Source organism: Chionomys nivalis, chromosome 21 (genome assembly GCF_950005125.1).
Source record: "Chionomys nivalis chromosome 21, mChiNiv1.1, whole genome shotgun sequence".
NCBI lineage: Eukaryota > Metazoa > Chordata > Mammalia > Rodentia > Cricetidae > Chionomys > Chionomys nivalis.
This window is the reverse complement of record NC_080106.1, coordinates 43,959,945-43,977,039: the sequence shown is the minus strand read 5'-3', so window position 1 is coordinate 43,977,039 and position 17,095 is coordinate 43,959,945. Positions and strand designations below refer to the sequence as shown.

Sequence of the window (17,095 nt, the reverse complement as noted above, 5' to 3'; positions counted from 1 at the left end):
CAATACCTTAATCAATATCAGAAATATATATACACAGTATAACAAAATTAACCTTAAACTTGTATCAATAAACCATGATCCATACCAATGCAAATCTCTATAGCATATCCCCCTTTAAATGTAAACAAACATTTATAGACAATATTTGGGACTATGGGCATAGTTCTCCTCCAGACTTCTTCCTGCTGTTTATTGGGTGAAGTATTTTTGGGGGTATACTCACAGTGACCTTTCAGGGGGTCATGGCACATCAAACCATATTAGTCTGGAAGTAATCCACAGGTTCTCATCCTCTGTGGAAACAAAAGAAGAACCTCTTTTCCAAAGCAACATATCCTTAGACCCAAATTCTGAAGTCAAGTAATATACATGCTGGTTTAGCTTAGCAGCCCATATAATGAAATGTCTCTCTGTACTTAGCTCCTTCATAGTCAAAAAATTCAAAGAAAACACAATAATATACATAATCCAGACTGTCTGTGAATTTTTCATCTTTACAAAACTTATTTTTCTTTACTCCTTGTAATCTACGACTGTCTATACTCTGTCTCTTTAAAGACTTTACCTTTTTTTATAAACCATTTACTTCTTTTTATAACTCTCTATACTCTTTTCTTCTCCCTCCCAAGTCTACAAACATTTATCCAACACTATGACCCATTTAGAGGTCTTTTATGTCTGAATCTGTCCTATTGTGTATCTGTTACTGTCCAGGAGCACTTCTTAAAATGCTAAGCACTTCTTAAAAACTTGTGCCATTGCTAGGGGAAATATGGAACTGCCTTCTTGTCCTGCCCAGCCCAGCATGGTGAAACTGCTCTCCACCTCTGAGAGCCATGCACAATGTCCCACCTCTAGGCACACAACTGGTCCATGCTGTACATGTTGCCACCAAGCAAGCCATAGCATGTTGCTCACAAACCCCATTCAAATGCTCTGCCTCCTGAAAGAGCCAGAGGTCATGCTGGCAGCATGGCCCAGAGAGTTGGCTTTTCAAAACAACTGTGGCTTTTTTTTTCTGCTACTGCTGAACCAGGAAAACCTCTCCTAAGGGAGCCACAGCATGCCGCCCATTCGGGGGGAAAATGTGCCTAAACTTTATTTTTTGTGTGTCTAGAATTCTTTTTCAAACAGAGGGGAATTCCACATCACATTCCCTGTGTAGGAATAGCCACTGATGTCCTCTTTTCTCACCTGGCTATTACTCTCCAGCTGATAAATGACTGAAATGACGTGCTGCCTGTTTTAATAGTCATCTTCTCCAGGGTGAAACTTGTATTGCTCTGTTGTCATGAGCAGACAAGGATGCTCAGAGCTATAAACTGGGCAAACAAAGAGTCTATGAGGACAGGAATTGCCACCTGGCATTGCCCTGGAATCTAGGCACAGCATATGGCGGATGAAAAGATGCTGGATAAAGAGCAAGAGATCAGAGCTCTAACCTGGTCTAAAGTGGCTCCCTGAACATTAACTACTGGGACTGTGTGCAAGATGGTTCATTCTTATGGACTCCAGCAATTCCCTCTGCTTACAGACAGTGCTTTAATGGACTCTCACTTCTTGTAAATGTTTCACATGTCTTAACACAAATGTGAGCAAATTGTCAAGTGTAATATTTTCTCAACCGTAGCAGCTGCAAGGGACATCACAGCCTTTCTATTGTCCATTTTTATCATATTTAGATTCCTTCTCATTGGATTTCACCTGAATCAAATTTTTACTTTTGCGGATATATTTCTCTTTCTGTACTGCAAATACTTTTTAACTGAATAGTAACAGTAATCCTCCTCCTCCTCTTCCCCCCCCTTCTTTTCCTCCTCTTTCTCTGGCTTCTTTTCTCTCTCCCCCATTCTCTGTCCCTTCTCTCCCTAGCCCTCCCATTCTTCCTTCCAGCTTCCTCCTTTTTTTTTTTTTTTTTTTTTTTTTTTTTTTTTTTTCCGAGACAGGGTTTCTCTGTGGTTTTGGAGCCTGTCCTGGAACTAGCTCTTGTAGACCAGGCTGGTCTTGAACTCACAGAGATCCGCCTGCCTCTGCCTCCCAAATGCTGGGTTTAAAGGCCTGCACCACCACCGCCTGGCTCCAGCTTCCTCCTTACCATCTTCTTCCTTCCCCGTCTCCTTCAAATACTGTGTCTTTCCCACAGAACTTTGGGTGTTCAGAAGACACCTCTAAATGCCAGACCCATGGGTGTATCATCTCAATCCCTGTGTCAGTGTCAATAATGCTCTTTCTGCTCTCCTTACAGAGTGTTTTATGATTGAGATAGTGCTCTGTATCAGTATTGCTTACATTAACGTTGTGCACCGTTTCCCCCTCTCTGTGGATGTTCAGATCTCAGAAAGAGAGAAGCCTGATTTTTTTTTTCCTAATTTATTCTCTTTCCATGTCTCCGGTGAGTGTTCACATAGGTGGACAGTTTGTTTCTATCTGGGGATTAGGGCTTAGGAGGATCCTATGTTGGCTTACACTGAGGTGAAAAGAACACAAATAACAATAACAGAAACATGCGAGAATTTACATATATAGGCAATTTTCCTGTTTGGTGTTACAGCATAAAACAATTACACACTACTTTAAAATTGGAACCTTAGGGAACGTCATGGAAGAGGGGCAGAAAGACTGTAATAACTAGAGGACTGCTTGTGTGACTGCCTGTCTTAGAAATGTGACCAGAAAGTCTGCTGTGTGACTGCCTGACTTCGAAATAAATGCTCCGTGAAACAGACTTGAACCATGACAGATCAGCAGATATGCTACATAGGCCCCCACCTCTAGACAGAGAGCTACAGACAACTAATGACGGCTTGGAGAGGCAGAATTAGCCTTTTCCAGGGATGAGCTCCCTGATTGGAGAATCCAGTACAAAGTGGTCAGCCCTGAAACCATATGCACACGAATAAAAATAAATGCAGCACAAGTAAACACACATATTATAAATACTATAAAATTGTATTTATGTATTTGTTCAAATATAATACATAAACGCATAGTAATAATTACACAAATATATATGGCGATTGCTACCTGTTGCTAAAAGGGCCACCATAATATCAGGGCATATATAGATTGCTTCATGCTAAAGTCATCCAGACATGAAGAATTTCAAAGTGCAAGTTGAACAAGCTTACAAAGTTAAGGGTCTTGTGAAATTTGTGATCTGTTTTATATGTATATTCTCTTTTTATTTGTTGTTACAATGTTATAACAGCATATACACATATACACATGTGTATGTATATTTATCTATAAAGTATATATGGACAAATATAGCTCTGTATCACTATGGTTTTACATTAGCATTGTATGTTGTTTCTCCTCTCTCCATGGATATCATGCATGTTTATGTGTATGTGCATGTTGATACATGTATATATACATATGGATAATGATAAAGTAAAATAAGCTGTCAGTTTGAGGGTAAGGCAGCATGGAAGAGACTAGAAGGAAGGGATGTGGGAAGGAGTGGAAGGAGGAAAGACAAAGGGGAAGTTTTATATTTTAATTAGAATGTGAATAAAGAAAATTTAACAAAATTGGACCTTTTGATTGTTTATTTTATTCAATAACAAGTCCCTAGATAAAATTAGGCATTGAATAATATAAACTTTTGTAACTGGGTGACTTCTCATCTCATTTGCCAAGTATGTTATCAGGCCTTTACCAATATTAATTTTTAATGAGTCTTATTTTGTAAAGCTCTGAAGTGCCAGACTAAGCCTGAGATCAAGCCTGGCCCATGTGGGAGCCCACGGAAGTGGGTCTATTCCACCTTGACTAAGGTTGAGAGTTTAGGCCTATTCTTGTCCCCTCAAGGTTATTGACCTAAGGTGTGGTTACTAAGCTACTAAGTGGATGTTTTGACCTAGGGTGTGGTTACTTGATGCTTTGGGTCTTAACAAGGTAACTACTCTGTTCTTTGTATCTTGGTAAAGAAGCCTTTTGTCTTCCCCCTCCTCTTTGGATTGGGTATACAAAGCCAATGAGAAATAAACGTGGAGAATCTCAGTATTTACCAGATGCCCTCCCGACTCTATCAGTTGTCTCTTGTTCATGTCTCTCTTAACTCTCAATCTTCTCCCCAAGCACAGACAAAGATGTGGGGCGGGCAATTATGATGGGAATGCTTGCCTCAGGGTCGTTGTCCCTGGCACACTGGCTCAGAATAATGCATGACACAGGAACCCCTGTTAACAACCTTGGGGCTGTCTCTGAGGCTGACTAGCTACAGGTCTGCTTCTGGTCCAGCAGACAGAGACAGTCCTTTGTTGTGGTCACTAGTCTTGCTTGCAGCTGTGCCTTATGGTGTGTCCATAGCTCATCCCTAAAATTAGCCGTTCCACCTGTCTCTAGTTGCAGAATTCAAGTCTGGGGCAATTGCTACTTTGTGGCTAAAAAGACCACCATGTTAGTATGGTGTGTGTTCCTTTTTCTGCATTCCTCCAGACCTACACAGTTTTAAAGGGTGCATTAAACAAGCTTAGAAAGTCAAGTGTTTTGTGAAATTCATGATCTGTTGAGAGTTTTGTTGGAAAATGAATAATGAATAGAATGGGATATGGGAATTTAAGTTAAAACCCCTAATTACCAGTGAAAGAGAAGGTGAAATAGAAATTTTTTTTTTTTTTTTTTTTTTTTTTTTGGTTTTTCGAGACAGGGTTTCTCTGTGGCTTTGGAGCCTGTCCTGGAACTAGCTCTTGTAGACCAGGCTGGTCTCGAACTCACAGAGATCCGCCTACCTCTGCCTCCCAAGTGCAGGGATTAAAGGCGTGCGCCACCACCGCCCGGCGAAATAGAAAATTTTTTAAGTTTGGAGTGTAGTCTAGAGAGATGGCTTACTGGTTAAGAGTACCTACTCCTCTTTCAGAAGACTAAGGTTTGATTTCCAGAACCCACGTGACAGCTCACGATTGTTTGTAACTCCAGGGGAATCCAGCATTCCAGGGAAGCCTGCATTCACATACATATACCTAGTTCCCAAAACAGACATTTCCAGGATTAAAAAAAAAAAAAGCAAATTAAATATTTACAAAGATTCAAATTGCTAATTGCTGTAATGCTGTTTTGCTGTATTATCTTACACTACGGTTCTCATTTATTCTCATTTTTGTGAGGTAAATGATTTATAAATAATCACAAAATTTGTGTGTCTCCCACATGTATCAAAAAACGTGGTTGAGCTGCATGTGCGGTACATGCCTGTAATTCCAGCTCTTAGGAGCCTGAGACAGGGTGATAATTGTATACTCACGGGTACCCCGTGCTATGTAGTAATTTCTAGGCTATTGGTTGAGATCTTGTCTTAAATAAATGAGCCGGGCGATGGTGGCGCACGCCTTTAATCCCAGCTCTTGGGAGGCAGAGGCAGGCGGATCTCTGTGAGTTCGAGACCAGCCTGGTCTACAAGAGCTAGTTCCAGGACAGGCTCCAAAGCTACAGAGAAACCTTGTCTCGAAAAAGCAAAATAAATAAATAAATAAATAAGTCATTTACTTGGACACCGGGGTCTGTCAGTCCCTCACCCGTTCATCTGTTGCCAGTTAGCATTTTGTTCCCACATCTTGTGTGTATTCAGCGGAGTATAACAGAAAATAATCATCTTTGAAGAACTTGAAATCTCAATTATTTGCAGGGGTTTAAGATAAGCCATTTGATATACCATGTGGTGTTCAATGTAAATGGAGAAACAAAGCACTGAGTAGCGACCCACAGAGAGGTTGGGAGAGAGTGCCTTCTGTCATGTCTGCTCTCTGAGGAGGGCGTTTAAGTGCCGCCCTGGGCTCCTGTGTCCCCTGCTCTTGTATTCTGTTCATAAGGCTCCTGATGCTGGTTTTCAGCTTCCATTCATGCTTACACCGCTGCTCCTTAGGTCCTCTGGTTTGACTCAGTATTTTTCCATCTAGCAATATGAGTTCAGAATTTCCAGTCCTTGATGACTGGGTGCATATAATAATTTTGATCTTCAAGTTACCTACTTGGAACTAATATTAATAGCGTTGTGTACAATTTCAAAACCAAGTTGTGTTTCCAGATGTGTGACTTTAAACCCTTCTGAACTCTACCCCTCTGTGGTAGAGTTTTGAAAAGAGGTTAAAAATTTTGACCTGGGGCTACAGAGATAGTTCAGCGGGTAAGAACCCTGGCTACTCTTGCAAAGGACCCGATTTTGGTTCCCAGAACTCACAGGGCAGCTCACAGTGATTCCTCGTCCTGGCTTCCTTGCTCACCCAAATGCGCTAACACATATACACAGGCAACACACACACATACACACACACACACACACAAATAAATTTTTTACCAGACCTTTTTTTTCTTTCAACAATAACTCAGTATATATGCTGCCTCTTTTGGTGTGTGGGATGATTCTCTGTTTTTTTTTTTTTTTTTTTTTTTTTTTTTTCCTGATAGCATTTCACTGTCTCAGGCTCTTCACTCCAGTCTCTTGTTAAGCATGGTCTGGCAGCAGAGCTGTGCCAAGAGGAAGTTTGGGAGGGTGCTTTTGACCTCTGACAGGGCATCACGTGCTGCCCATCAGCAATGGCATAGGGGACCATATGGACTTGACACTTTTAAGTCATCGAGGAAGGCGAGGAATATTCTTTATGATATCCATGCCATAATGCTGTCACTTCCCAATCAGAAATAGCCAGGAACAGACAAAAGACTGCAGCCCTGAGACAGAGAAAAGAACAACCATTTACAATTGTATTGTTTACATTGAGTTGAAAGCAGTAGATAGCTAATGTTTACTGGTAAACATGACACCCGGTTGTGATATGTTTAAAAACTAACTTTAGAAAATCAAGCAGAAGTACTATTTATTTGTGTGTTGGGGATGAAATTGTCCCAGGCTAGAAAAAAAAAAAAAACCAAAGGGAAACAAATGCTTCTAAATGCTTCTGTGATGGGGAGAAATATTGTCTTTCTATTTATAACCCACTCCGAGCCCATGTAAAAATAGCTTCAAGAGGCAGATTTTCTCATATCTTGAACACAGAGTTGCTGTTGCCAGTGATTTGAGGAACTCTGGTAAGTGGAGATCTTGGTGAATTTGGAGAGTTTAGCATATTCATTGACACTGGTTTTCTTGTGGGGAGGCAGTTATCAGTGGGGAAGACCAGGCTGCTGTGTTTTACTTCTTCTCACTTCCCAGGCTGTCAAGATCTGTCTTTAACCAAGTTGGTATTTCAGCACTGTATTTCTGTCTGTGAACTATTTAGAGGCTAATTGATTCAGTATTTTGTTCTTCCCAAAACTAATTCTGTGTAATTGGTGTGTGAACGAAAACAGAAAGAGTCCCAGGAGTTGATGACAAATGTTCTTTCTTATTTTCAGAGGAGTTTCCTGGGCTGGGCCAGTTTTGAAGTTGGGGAACTGCTGAGGTCCAAGGAGCAGCTGCTGTCGCTGAGCCTGAGGTGAGTGGCTTTGTCTGCAGACTGATCAGGTTGACAGCCAGGGTGTGGCTGTCCTGGAGGAGTCACAGTTTGCACAGGCGACCGGCTCCAAGATAGAGAGCAGGACAGCAGTTCACGTTCATGTTCAGGATCCCGTCTGGGTGCAGAATTATTAGTATGTGTTAGGAAAACATTTCCATCAGCAGGTGATAGCAGTCTTTGAAATGAAGCAAATACAAACTATGCTCACACTATCAAATAACTTTCTCTAATAAAACCATCACTATCAATGAGCCCGTTTTCATGCTTGAAATACGTCTGGTGCAGCGTGGTAGCTTTATGATAGGAAAAAGGAGCTGGCTTTTTCAATGTTGTCACTGCTCTATCAATCCTAAGCCAATGATAAATTTAAGCGGGTCAGTATATCCTGGCTAATTCTGAGCTTAACTTATTTTGACATCAGAGATGAGCGGCCTTTACGAAGTTGCAGAGTATATTTATACTAAGAGGATTTCAAAATGACGATTTCTTTCTAAAACTTTCAATAAATTTGAAAACAATCTGTTATTTCTAATGTATAACAAATTTAATAACTATGGGTAAAGAACACCGCTCTGCATTTATGCAATATAAAATGAATACAAAATTGTAGAAATAATTATTTGTCAATCTCACAAAGTTCTTGCTTTGCTAAAACATAGAGGTTATTTTCAGGGTCTAATGTACTAAATTTGTTGTATTTTTTTCTTCCCAAAGAACCATGTAAAGCCATAATTTATTTCATTAAATTTAAGTAGTTAGTTTTTATACAATATATATCCTTAAGTATTCTGTGTCTCTTGGTGGAATCTGAATTTATGTGTTTTTTTTTTTTACTTAAATTTTCTAATCATCATGTCTCTGCATTTAGATTTAAAAGTATAATATTTGTATTATAACATTATATAATAAATACTCTCCAGGCAGCAGAGTGCGAGTTCTGAAAAGGCTGCCCTAATCTCTTTAGCTTCTCTCAGAGAGTGTCTGTAAACATGGTATGGTAATATATTTTATCTGGGAAGACATAACGTTTTTTTTCTAGGATGATAATGTTTTCCTCAATAAATTTTGCTGTTGTTTTTGGTTTGGATTATGGACGGGCCAGCTACAAAGACTAGCTGTCAATGCTACTGGTACTCTCCAACATATTAACCTAGCATGGGGTTAGGAGCTGAGGCTAAGCTCCAAGACCTGAGACCGGTGGCAGAATATAGAGCTCACTTAAATTTAACCATTTGCATGCATGCCTATTTATTTATTTCTCTTTTGTAAGGTAGGGTCTTGCCTGCTCTGGCCTTAAACTCTCCATTTTCCGGCCTTAGCCTTCCAAGTGCAGGGTTGCAGTCCTTCTGCTCCATGCCTGGCTTGCGCCGAGCTTTCTAGTGCAACTGAAGGCACTTTGTTCCCCATCTTCTTGACTCCCTTGTATCCACACCTGCAACATGCAGTACAGTAGTGCAGCCCTTAGGGGCTGAGACAGAAGGGTTTGCATGTTTGAAGACAGGCTCTAACTATGTAGCCTTGGCTGTCCCTAGAGGTTGCTATGTAGATCAGGCTGGCCCTCAGATTTGCCTAGATTCTCCTGCTTTCTCTCTTAAAGGGTTGGATTAAGAACTCTTCAGTGAGATAAAAATTAGTGAACTTAGAGGCTACCTTTAAAAGTGGGGCTGGAGAGATGGCTCAGAGGTTAAGAGCACTGGTTGCTCTTCCAGAGGTCCTGAGTTCAATTCCCAGCAACCACATGGTGGCTCACAACCATTTGTACTGAGATCTGGCTCCCTCCTCTGGCGTGCGGGCATACATCAAGGCAGAATGTTGTATACATAATAAATAAATAAATCTTTAAAAAAAAAAATAAAAAAAAATAAAAGTGTGTGAGGAGGGTCAAATTGAAAATACTAAGTGTCTTGACCCTCCTCTGGGGAGGGGGTCAAGGCTTGGCGGGCACAGGGACGGGGCCTCCAAAGATGGAGGCCAGAGACCAGGACTTGGGACTTACACTAAAGAGATGAAAAAGCGGTGTAAAATCTTTATAATTATCTGAAAGAGAAATAAGTTTCCTATTTTGATCTAAATGTCTCTAGTTCATAGTCATTTGATTTTGATTGTATGAAAAATGTTAGCTGTAACAAAAATAATTATTTTCTGGGAAGATACTAATTTTGAGTGTTTTGATATTTTTCATCCTATTTTTTGCTATAACCGTTGTATCCCTTCATTGTGATCAGGCAGATTATAGTTTACCTTAGCCTTGCATTTCCAGCACATGACCTGTAATTGGTTTTGTTTGTTTTTTGATGTAATTTATCTTCTTTTGATGGACTGTCTGTGGGATTCTAAGTTGCAATAACACTAGGTCAGGGTTAAGGAGCATTTTTGTTTTGTTTTGCCTTTTATATTCATCTGATTATTTATGACTGCTATTCTTCCTGTGTTCCAGCTTTGCTTTTAAACAAAGAACAAAACATCCACAGAAACAAGGGCAGGTTTGCAGACATCCTTCCAGGCGCTGATTTTATTGTTTGATTTATTTATTTCCTAGACAGGGTTTCTCTGTGTAACAGCCCTGGCTCTATACACCAGGCTGACCTAGAACTCACAGAGATCAGCTTGTCTCTGCCTCACTGATGTTTTTTATGGCCTTGTTTGTTTCATTTTGCTCAAACCTGAAGGTTGGCACTGTGCATTCTGGCCCTTGGGGAGCTAACAGGTAATTCAAATGCTAATATTCTGTCTAGCTACCCAGAGCAGGGAGCCCATGTTCAGGGTGATTCCCCCACAGGGACTTTGTACTGGACACCAAGTGCACTGGATATTTTTTCCTTATAGAAAACTTAAAGGAGAAAGAAACATAAATACAATTTGTATATTTAGACTCAAATTTCATGTGTGTGTCTTTTATAGTCGTAGAGTAACATTTGTTTACGTGTATTTGGGGAAAGGCCTCCAATATATAACCTGGTTCCTACCCATATATCTTCTTAATATACATAGCACAGGTCACCAGTTCTGAGTGTTCCAGCTTCCCACATGGACTGATTGTCTTTATTTTGTATTGACTTTCATACCTTTTTAAAAAGTAAATTGGTTGTTTTGGGGTTTATATGCTTTCCCATCTCCCCACTTCTTTTATATGTTAATTCTGTTTGTTGGTGCTGTTGCCCAGATTGCTGCTCTGCCTTCCTGACTTCTGTACATCATACAATTGATGCAGATTTCTCTTACAGCAGATTATAACTTTAATTGTGACAGATATTGAATAATCTTACATTCGTAACTAAAGTTATCAGAAAATACACTACCAAAAATACAGTTGTGTGCTCCGTGCTGAGAGTGGATTGGATGTAGCTCTTCTGATCCTTATCAAACTAACCAATGATGTGTCTAATCCATCCCATAAACCAATCAGAAGTGACAAACAATTTAGCATCTTTTCCTAGGTTATAATGTTCTTAAACGAGAAAGAGTTGATCTGAACTTGCTCTCTTCTGGCTGGAGAGTCGTTGATTTCACGGATGCGCTCTTGTCAGCAAGAGACATCTGGACCCAGAATGAAATGTCACATGCCGTGTATACTTTGTGACTGAGCTATAGCAAGGACTTGGAGACAGTGCCATTTCTTCACTGGTTCGTGTTTTTCTGATTTCCTCTTCATAGAATCCTAGTTTTACAATATGGAATAAGTAAATGAATATTAAATGCCGTGGGGAACTCAGATATGTTAGCCATGGTGGCAGAAAGTGGAAACCAGGTTCAAAAGATTGAGGGAAATAATGACATTTGTTCCAACCAGCCTCAGAAATGTGGACACCCGTAGCAACTGAGCATGGTTTGCTACCCACGTACCTGGAATTCATATGCTCTTCTAGCCTGTCCCAAAGCTTTGAGGCCATCTAAGTAGGACTTAGGAGAACCGCAGTGTTTCATATCATTTAATAATAACAGGGTGGGAAATAGAAAGATCTATTACTGAGTAGGGCTAGGAAAACAATCTCACCGTTTTACTGTGGCAAAGTAGCAGCCATGTGAAGCAATTAAAAAGATGAAAATTCTCAGAGGGAGAAGGGCAGAAGGGAGTTTCAGACTTTCCTGGGCTTGGTTGTTGACTTTCCTCACCATGCACTGCCGTTCAGCCTGTATGCAGTTAGCAATGCTGAGGTTTTGTACGCACTAACAACAGTGACAGGCTCTTCAGAAAGGAAAAGCCGTTTCTAGTTTGCAGTTGATATTGAGAGCATGCTTAATAAATAATCTATTAAGCAGACACTCCGTGCAAGCTCTGCATTTGATACTTTCTATGCATCAGCTTCTTCATGCAACACATTTCTGTTTTACATTGAGCTCTCACGGCTGTAGGCTATATTCAGAAGAACAGAGAGCTCAGTTCGTTTTTTAGTATATTTGGTTTCTAGTCTACTAACTTGTAGGAAGCTTACAGCCTTCGTAAAATCCTTACTTTTTTCTCTGCCATCTACTCCACAATTTGGGGCCTTAATTTTTTTGATATTCTATCACGAAGTTCAATGTTGTATGCCTGAAGCAGAGCAGAGCTTCTGCAAATGGATTTTGGGTGGAAATTTTGTTTGCTATGGTGGCTTCTTCGTCTATATTTTTAATTGCTTTATGACTTTTTTTTAAGACTATTTCCAAGGATTTACGTCTAGGTGGATTCTATGTAAATCGGTGACTATGGTAGTCTAAGCACAAGACTGACTGTGTGTTGCAGTGGGCAGTGTGAAATGCACCCCACAGACTCGTGTGTTTGAATGGGTGGTTCTCAGCTCATGGAGCTGTTTTGGGCTGCTGTGTTGTCTTTAGGAGGTGGAGCCCTGCTGGAGGATATGGGCACTAGGGGAGGGTCTTGAATCTCCACACACTCATTTCCTACCCAGTCTCTGCTTCCTCACTGTTGCTGGGTAACAACTGGCTTGGTCTCCTGCTGCCAGGCCTTCTCTGCTGTAATGGACAGAGCCCCTCAACTGTAAGCCAAAATAAACCTTCCTCCCTTACCATGCTTCTCATTCAGGAGCAAGAGAAGTAACTTCCAGGGCAGTAGTGAGGAACGGATTGTGATTTCCATGAGCAGCTAGATCCGGGGGGAAGATTTACATTTATTTCAGCGTAGACCACACCACCCTCATCCTTTACTCTATCCCAGACTCTTTGCGGTTATCCTAACATGTCCTGCCACACTTGTCTGACTTTCGTGTGGGTTTTGAGGATCTGAACTCCGGTCCTCATACTTGTATAGAGAGAGCTTTATCTCCCGATAAAGATAGGAAGAACCTATCTCCCTAGGTTCTCTGTCTTCTTTTATTAACCTTTAAATCAGCTTTCTTGACTGAGCATAAATTATGATTATGACAGAACTACCTGCTGGTTCCACAAAACACAATGTTACTCATGTCTAAAATGTTAAAAAAAAAAATATGTTAACACAAATGAACTATCACCCACCAAGTTTGCTTTCGGGAAGAGTAGCGCATCTCTGGCTACTTTTAAGGAAGAATAATATTGAATATTATGGGGTACATCTGCAAAAATATAGACAGCAGGAACGGCATGTACTTCATTGCTCCTTTGGCAACAAAACTAAAAATCACACACAGTACTAGTCTCCAAAAGCGCATTAGGATGCTGCATGCTTATTTCAGGAAGTGAGCTTGCTGGAGCATGCATGAGTCAGCAGCAACCGGCAACCCCGCAGCAGGGTGAAGCAGAGCCTGTGCTTGCAAGACCTGTCTCCTAAAGCACTGACTGCATGGCGCTCTCCCAGAGCCTCCCCCTCCCAGTCCTCTGCTGACCTCTGACCTGTTTGTAGGGAACTTTACACCAAGTTCCTGCGACTCTGGCACCTCCACAGATCTCCACAGAGGAAGCATCTTCATGGGTCGTGCTATTCTATTTTCTAAATGACTAGATAATGATATTTTTTTCTGATTTATAGATGAGCAAATATATGAGCAGCAGCTTGTTTTCCTAAGTTTCCACAGCTGCTGCAGGAGGGAGACTGGATCGTGTCCACCCAGGGCTTCCCAGGGCAGTGCATTCTCTTTGTAATGTGTCAGTACTTGGTTGCTGTGAGGGTGGGACAGGATCTTCAAACTGGCACTTGACGTTCTTCTCGGACCCTGTTTGTGACAGACAGGGCACTCGCGTTTGTTGTTCTCTCCATTTTCACGCAGGAAAGTATTTGTGCTTCATCCCAGCTTTCAGCTCATCTTTCCAGGACTGAGTGGAAGTTTCCCTGCTCTATGATCCTTTTGAGAGCGTCTCTTCTACCCAACCAGAAGTCTTCGCCTTCCTTTACTCCTTATCAGGGAACAGTGAGGGTGCAGGAGGATTTGGGATTTGGGGTCAAGTCCTTTTCCTGTGGTCACTCAAGTCGCCTGGGTCAGGCTTCTCTCTCTCTCTCTCTCTCTCTCCTGCTAATGAAAGCTGTAAAGATTTTTTTTTCCCTGTGGTGGGTGATTCTGGGTAAATTAATAAATGCAGAAAGGTCCCAGGCACTGACTTGTGCTAGAGAAAAGCATTATAAATACTTTGCCATTGCTTCTTGCTTTAAAGTTAATTTCTTCAGTATGCCTTAATATTTTGTTTAGTTTCCTTATCTAGATGCTTGGAATTATAACCTCCACAGTTCTCTCATCTGCCGATGGCAGATAGAGGTGTGGACTTATTCTTTATATAAATGCAAAATTTCAATGACCAAGAAATGAATTCTTGCCTGAAGCCTGAATTCTGGCTTTTATCCCTTTGACATCCTATCTAGTGTATATCTGAGGGAAGAGCTCATCAGAAGACACATGCAACAGTTTGTTTGAATGAAGCCTCCTGGAGGAAATAAATAAAACTTTTTACTACCAACATTAGGCCTGTAACACTGAAATCAAGACAGAATTTGTAAATGTGTAACTGTCATGTGGCTATAACTTGTGTCAGAATTTTTTTTATTGTATTTTATCATCATTTGTTAATTTTTAAATGCTTAAAAATAGCTTTCTGTTGGTTGAAGTTTAAATATACTTATATCATTTTCCCTTGGAGTGCCTCTTTCTAACCCTTCCCATGTACCACCATATTGATACTGTTTTTAAAAAATTGATATACTGAATACTGTGTACAGAATAAATTCAGGTAACTTTTTCTCTTGCTTGTACCCTAAGAAAAGGGAGATATCAAAGAGAGGAGCAAGGGATTTGCTTCAAAAAATGAGTTCTTGTGAGACCCGTGCTAAAGGTTGCTAACACGAGCCATCTTGTAGTAAGTCTTGAAATTCCTTCCAACCACTAAAAATGAGTGGAAAATCCAAATCATATAGGTATCAATTCACTACAATAAAGAAATCATTTTTGTTTATTTATATTTGTATTATATTTATTTATAAAAAATATTTAATTTAAAAATACCCCAGAACCTAAATTCTGGCTCCTCTCCAGCCATACAAAATGTTGAGTGCTCTGAGACTGGATGACCTTGAACTCCTGGCTGACCTTTCGCTATCTGCCCAGTTCTAGGACTATAACCTACACCATCATACCCAGCTACCGAGGAGCTTGCCCAGAGCTTCAGACATGCTAGGCCAGCTACCAAATGGGCTACCATCACCAGTCCTAAGCTCAGTTCCATATCCGTGAGGTGTGGATGCCAGCACTACCTCCCTTCCAGGGCCTGTTGTAAGGATCGTGTGAATCCTAATGTGAAATCTTTATAATGATGCCCCACACAGGGAATACTAATAATTATTTTTAATATTTTCCTCTATTGATATGTTTAGGGAGTTTTCTGTTTTCTTTATAGGACTCGATCAGGCGTCTGGACACAGTGCAGCTGAGCTAGTTGTGTTGCAGGTTCTCCTCAACCATCCACTGTTTAACTAATCATAATCTTATCATATTATATCAATCTTATCATATTATATCATATCATATTATATTAATCTGAAAGCCTTGCATTCAGCTAGGCTTTCATGACATCTTAGATGTCTCTGCGGTTATATATTCTGCACCTTTCTTTATGTCCGTAATTCATTTGCATGACTGGAGGTAAGGCCATGGAAACCAGTTAGCACTTCCTTCGTTTGCATTGTTCGAAAGATGTGGGAGTCATCATACTGCAAATTGGTTTAGAGTTCTCAGACAGTGACTGCACAGCCCACGCCCAGAGTAGACTTCCGCAGCTCCTCAGTTTCTACAGAAAGGCCTGAAGACTTTCCTCTTTTAAAATGTGAATTGCACCAAGTTTCTCTCTGTACACAAAGACACCTGCTTACATAGTCTGAGAGAGAGTTGACTTACCTGTGAAGATAATTTGCAGGATGCTTAGGCCTGAAAGGAACTACAGGCAACTTGCACATCTTGTACCAGAAATCTCATACTGACCAGAGTAGTGTCCACCATTGTTACCATGTTTCTGCTCCCCTGTTGCAATTAAGTCATCTCTGTGCAAATACTAGTTATTTGTGTATAACTAGTATCACATTGTTATTATTTCTTTAAGAAAAGGAATTAAGTTGTGCGATATGTTTGAAACTCCTACATGAAAAAGGGAGAAAAGCAGGCTTTCTTTCTATAGGACTTCTCAGTCTTCAACAGCCCTCCAAGGCCTCCTGGGAGATTCAAAGGGCACACGTCACAACAACTTTATTTGGGTTGACTATGAGCCAGTTTCTTCACAGAACATTTATTAACAGCTTATTAGAACCATGGCTTAAAAATGTGCTGATGTAGTTCAGAAAATTCTGCTTTATAACAATAGTAACAAAAAAAGGGTTTTTCAGAAAAATAAAGAGGCACTGTCTGTTTTTAGTTATGAACTTTCTTCCACCATAAGCATATTCTTTGGCACACGCTTGAGTAGGTTGTGGGACATTATCAAATGGGCATTCACTTTCAACTCATAGGCCAAACCTTTCTTCCCCCATTTTCCCACGCAGGCTTCAAGAACCCCATAATACTTACACTCTCAATACTGAGCTGTGTAGATCTCTACTTCTTCAAGTCAAACAAAATATGGGAGGAGCGTCTTTCAAATTGTTCACTCTCTCTTTCTTTTATAGTGTTTGGTTTTTGAGATTATAATAAAATGACATATTTATCCCTTTACCTTTTATCCCTCCAAACCCTGCCATGTTCCATGCCCTTTGCTTTCTTTCAAATTTATCACCTCTTTTTATTTCATTGTTACTGTGTGTGTATGAGCATTCCTAAATATGTAATTAGAACCTGCTCATTCTGAATAATGTTTCTTGCATGTGTGTTTTTAGGGCTGACCCCTGGATATTGGAGAACTCTCTGGTGGGCTGTTCTCACCTACCGGTGGGCTCTTCCCTGGGAAGACTGTCTCTCCTGCTCTCAGCATCCGTTAGCTCCCTGCAATTCTCTGTCAAGGTTATGGCCAACTCTTCTAAGCTTGGATGCACAGAACACACGTATTTGCTTGTTATTTTAACTACGGCAAAGTGAACTATACTCTCCTTTTGAGAGTTATTCCTGATAGAGCTTTTCCTTTCTTGATAAAATGAAAAATTCGAAGATATTTTTAAATGTAACCCGAAGTACGAATCTCAGCATCATTTTTAACTCTTTCTTCTTGAAATTCCTATCTGATTATGTATTTTTCTCCTTAAAACCTCCCAGGTTGCTCCCATCCTATGTGGGATC

The 17,095-nt window shown here is 40.4% G+C and overlaps 1 protein-coding gene across 5 annotated transcripts in view; it reads left to right on the top strand.

Moving 5' to 3' along the window:
- Positions 1–17,095, top strand: part of Inpp4b (inositol polyphosphate-4-phosphatase type II B) — a 789,563-nt gene that overhangs the window by 522,026 nt on the left and 250,442 nt on the right. For all 5 annotated transcript variants that reach the window (XM_057753361.1, XM_057753359.1, XM_057753358.1 and 2 more), the window contains one exon: positions 7,336–7,415. In XM_057753361.1, the coding sequence (XP_057609344.1) occupies positions 7,336–7,415 (80 nt within the window). The remainder of the gene's footprint in view (positions 1–7,335; positions 7,416–17,095) is intronic.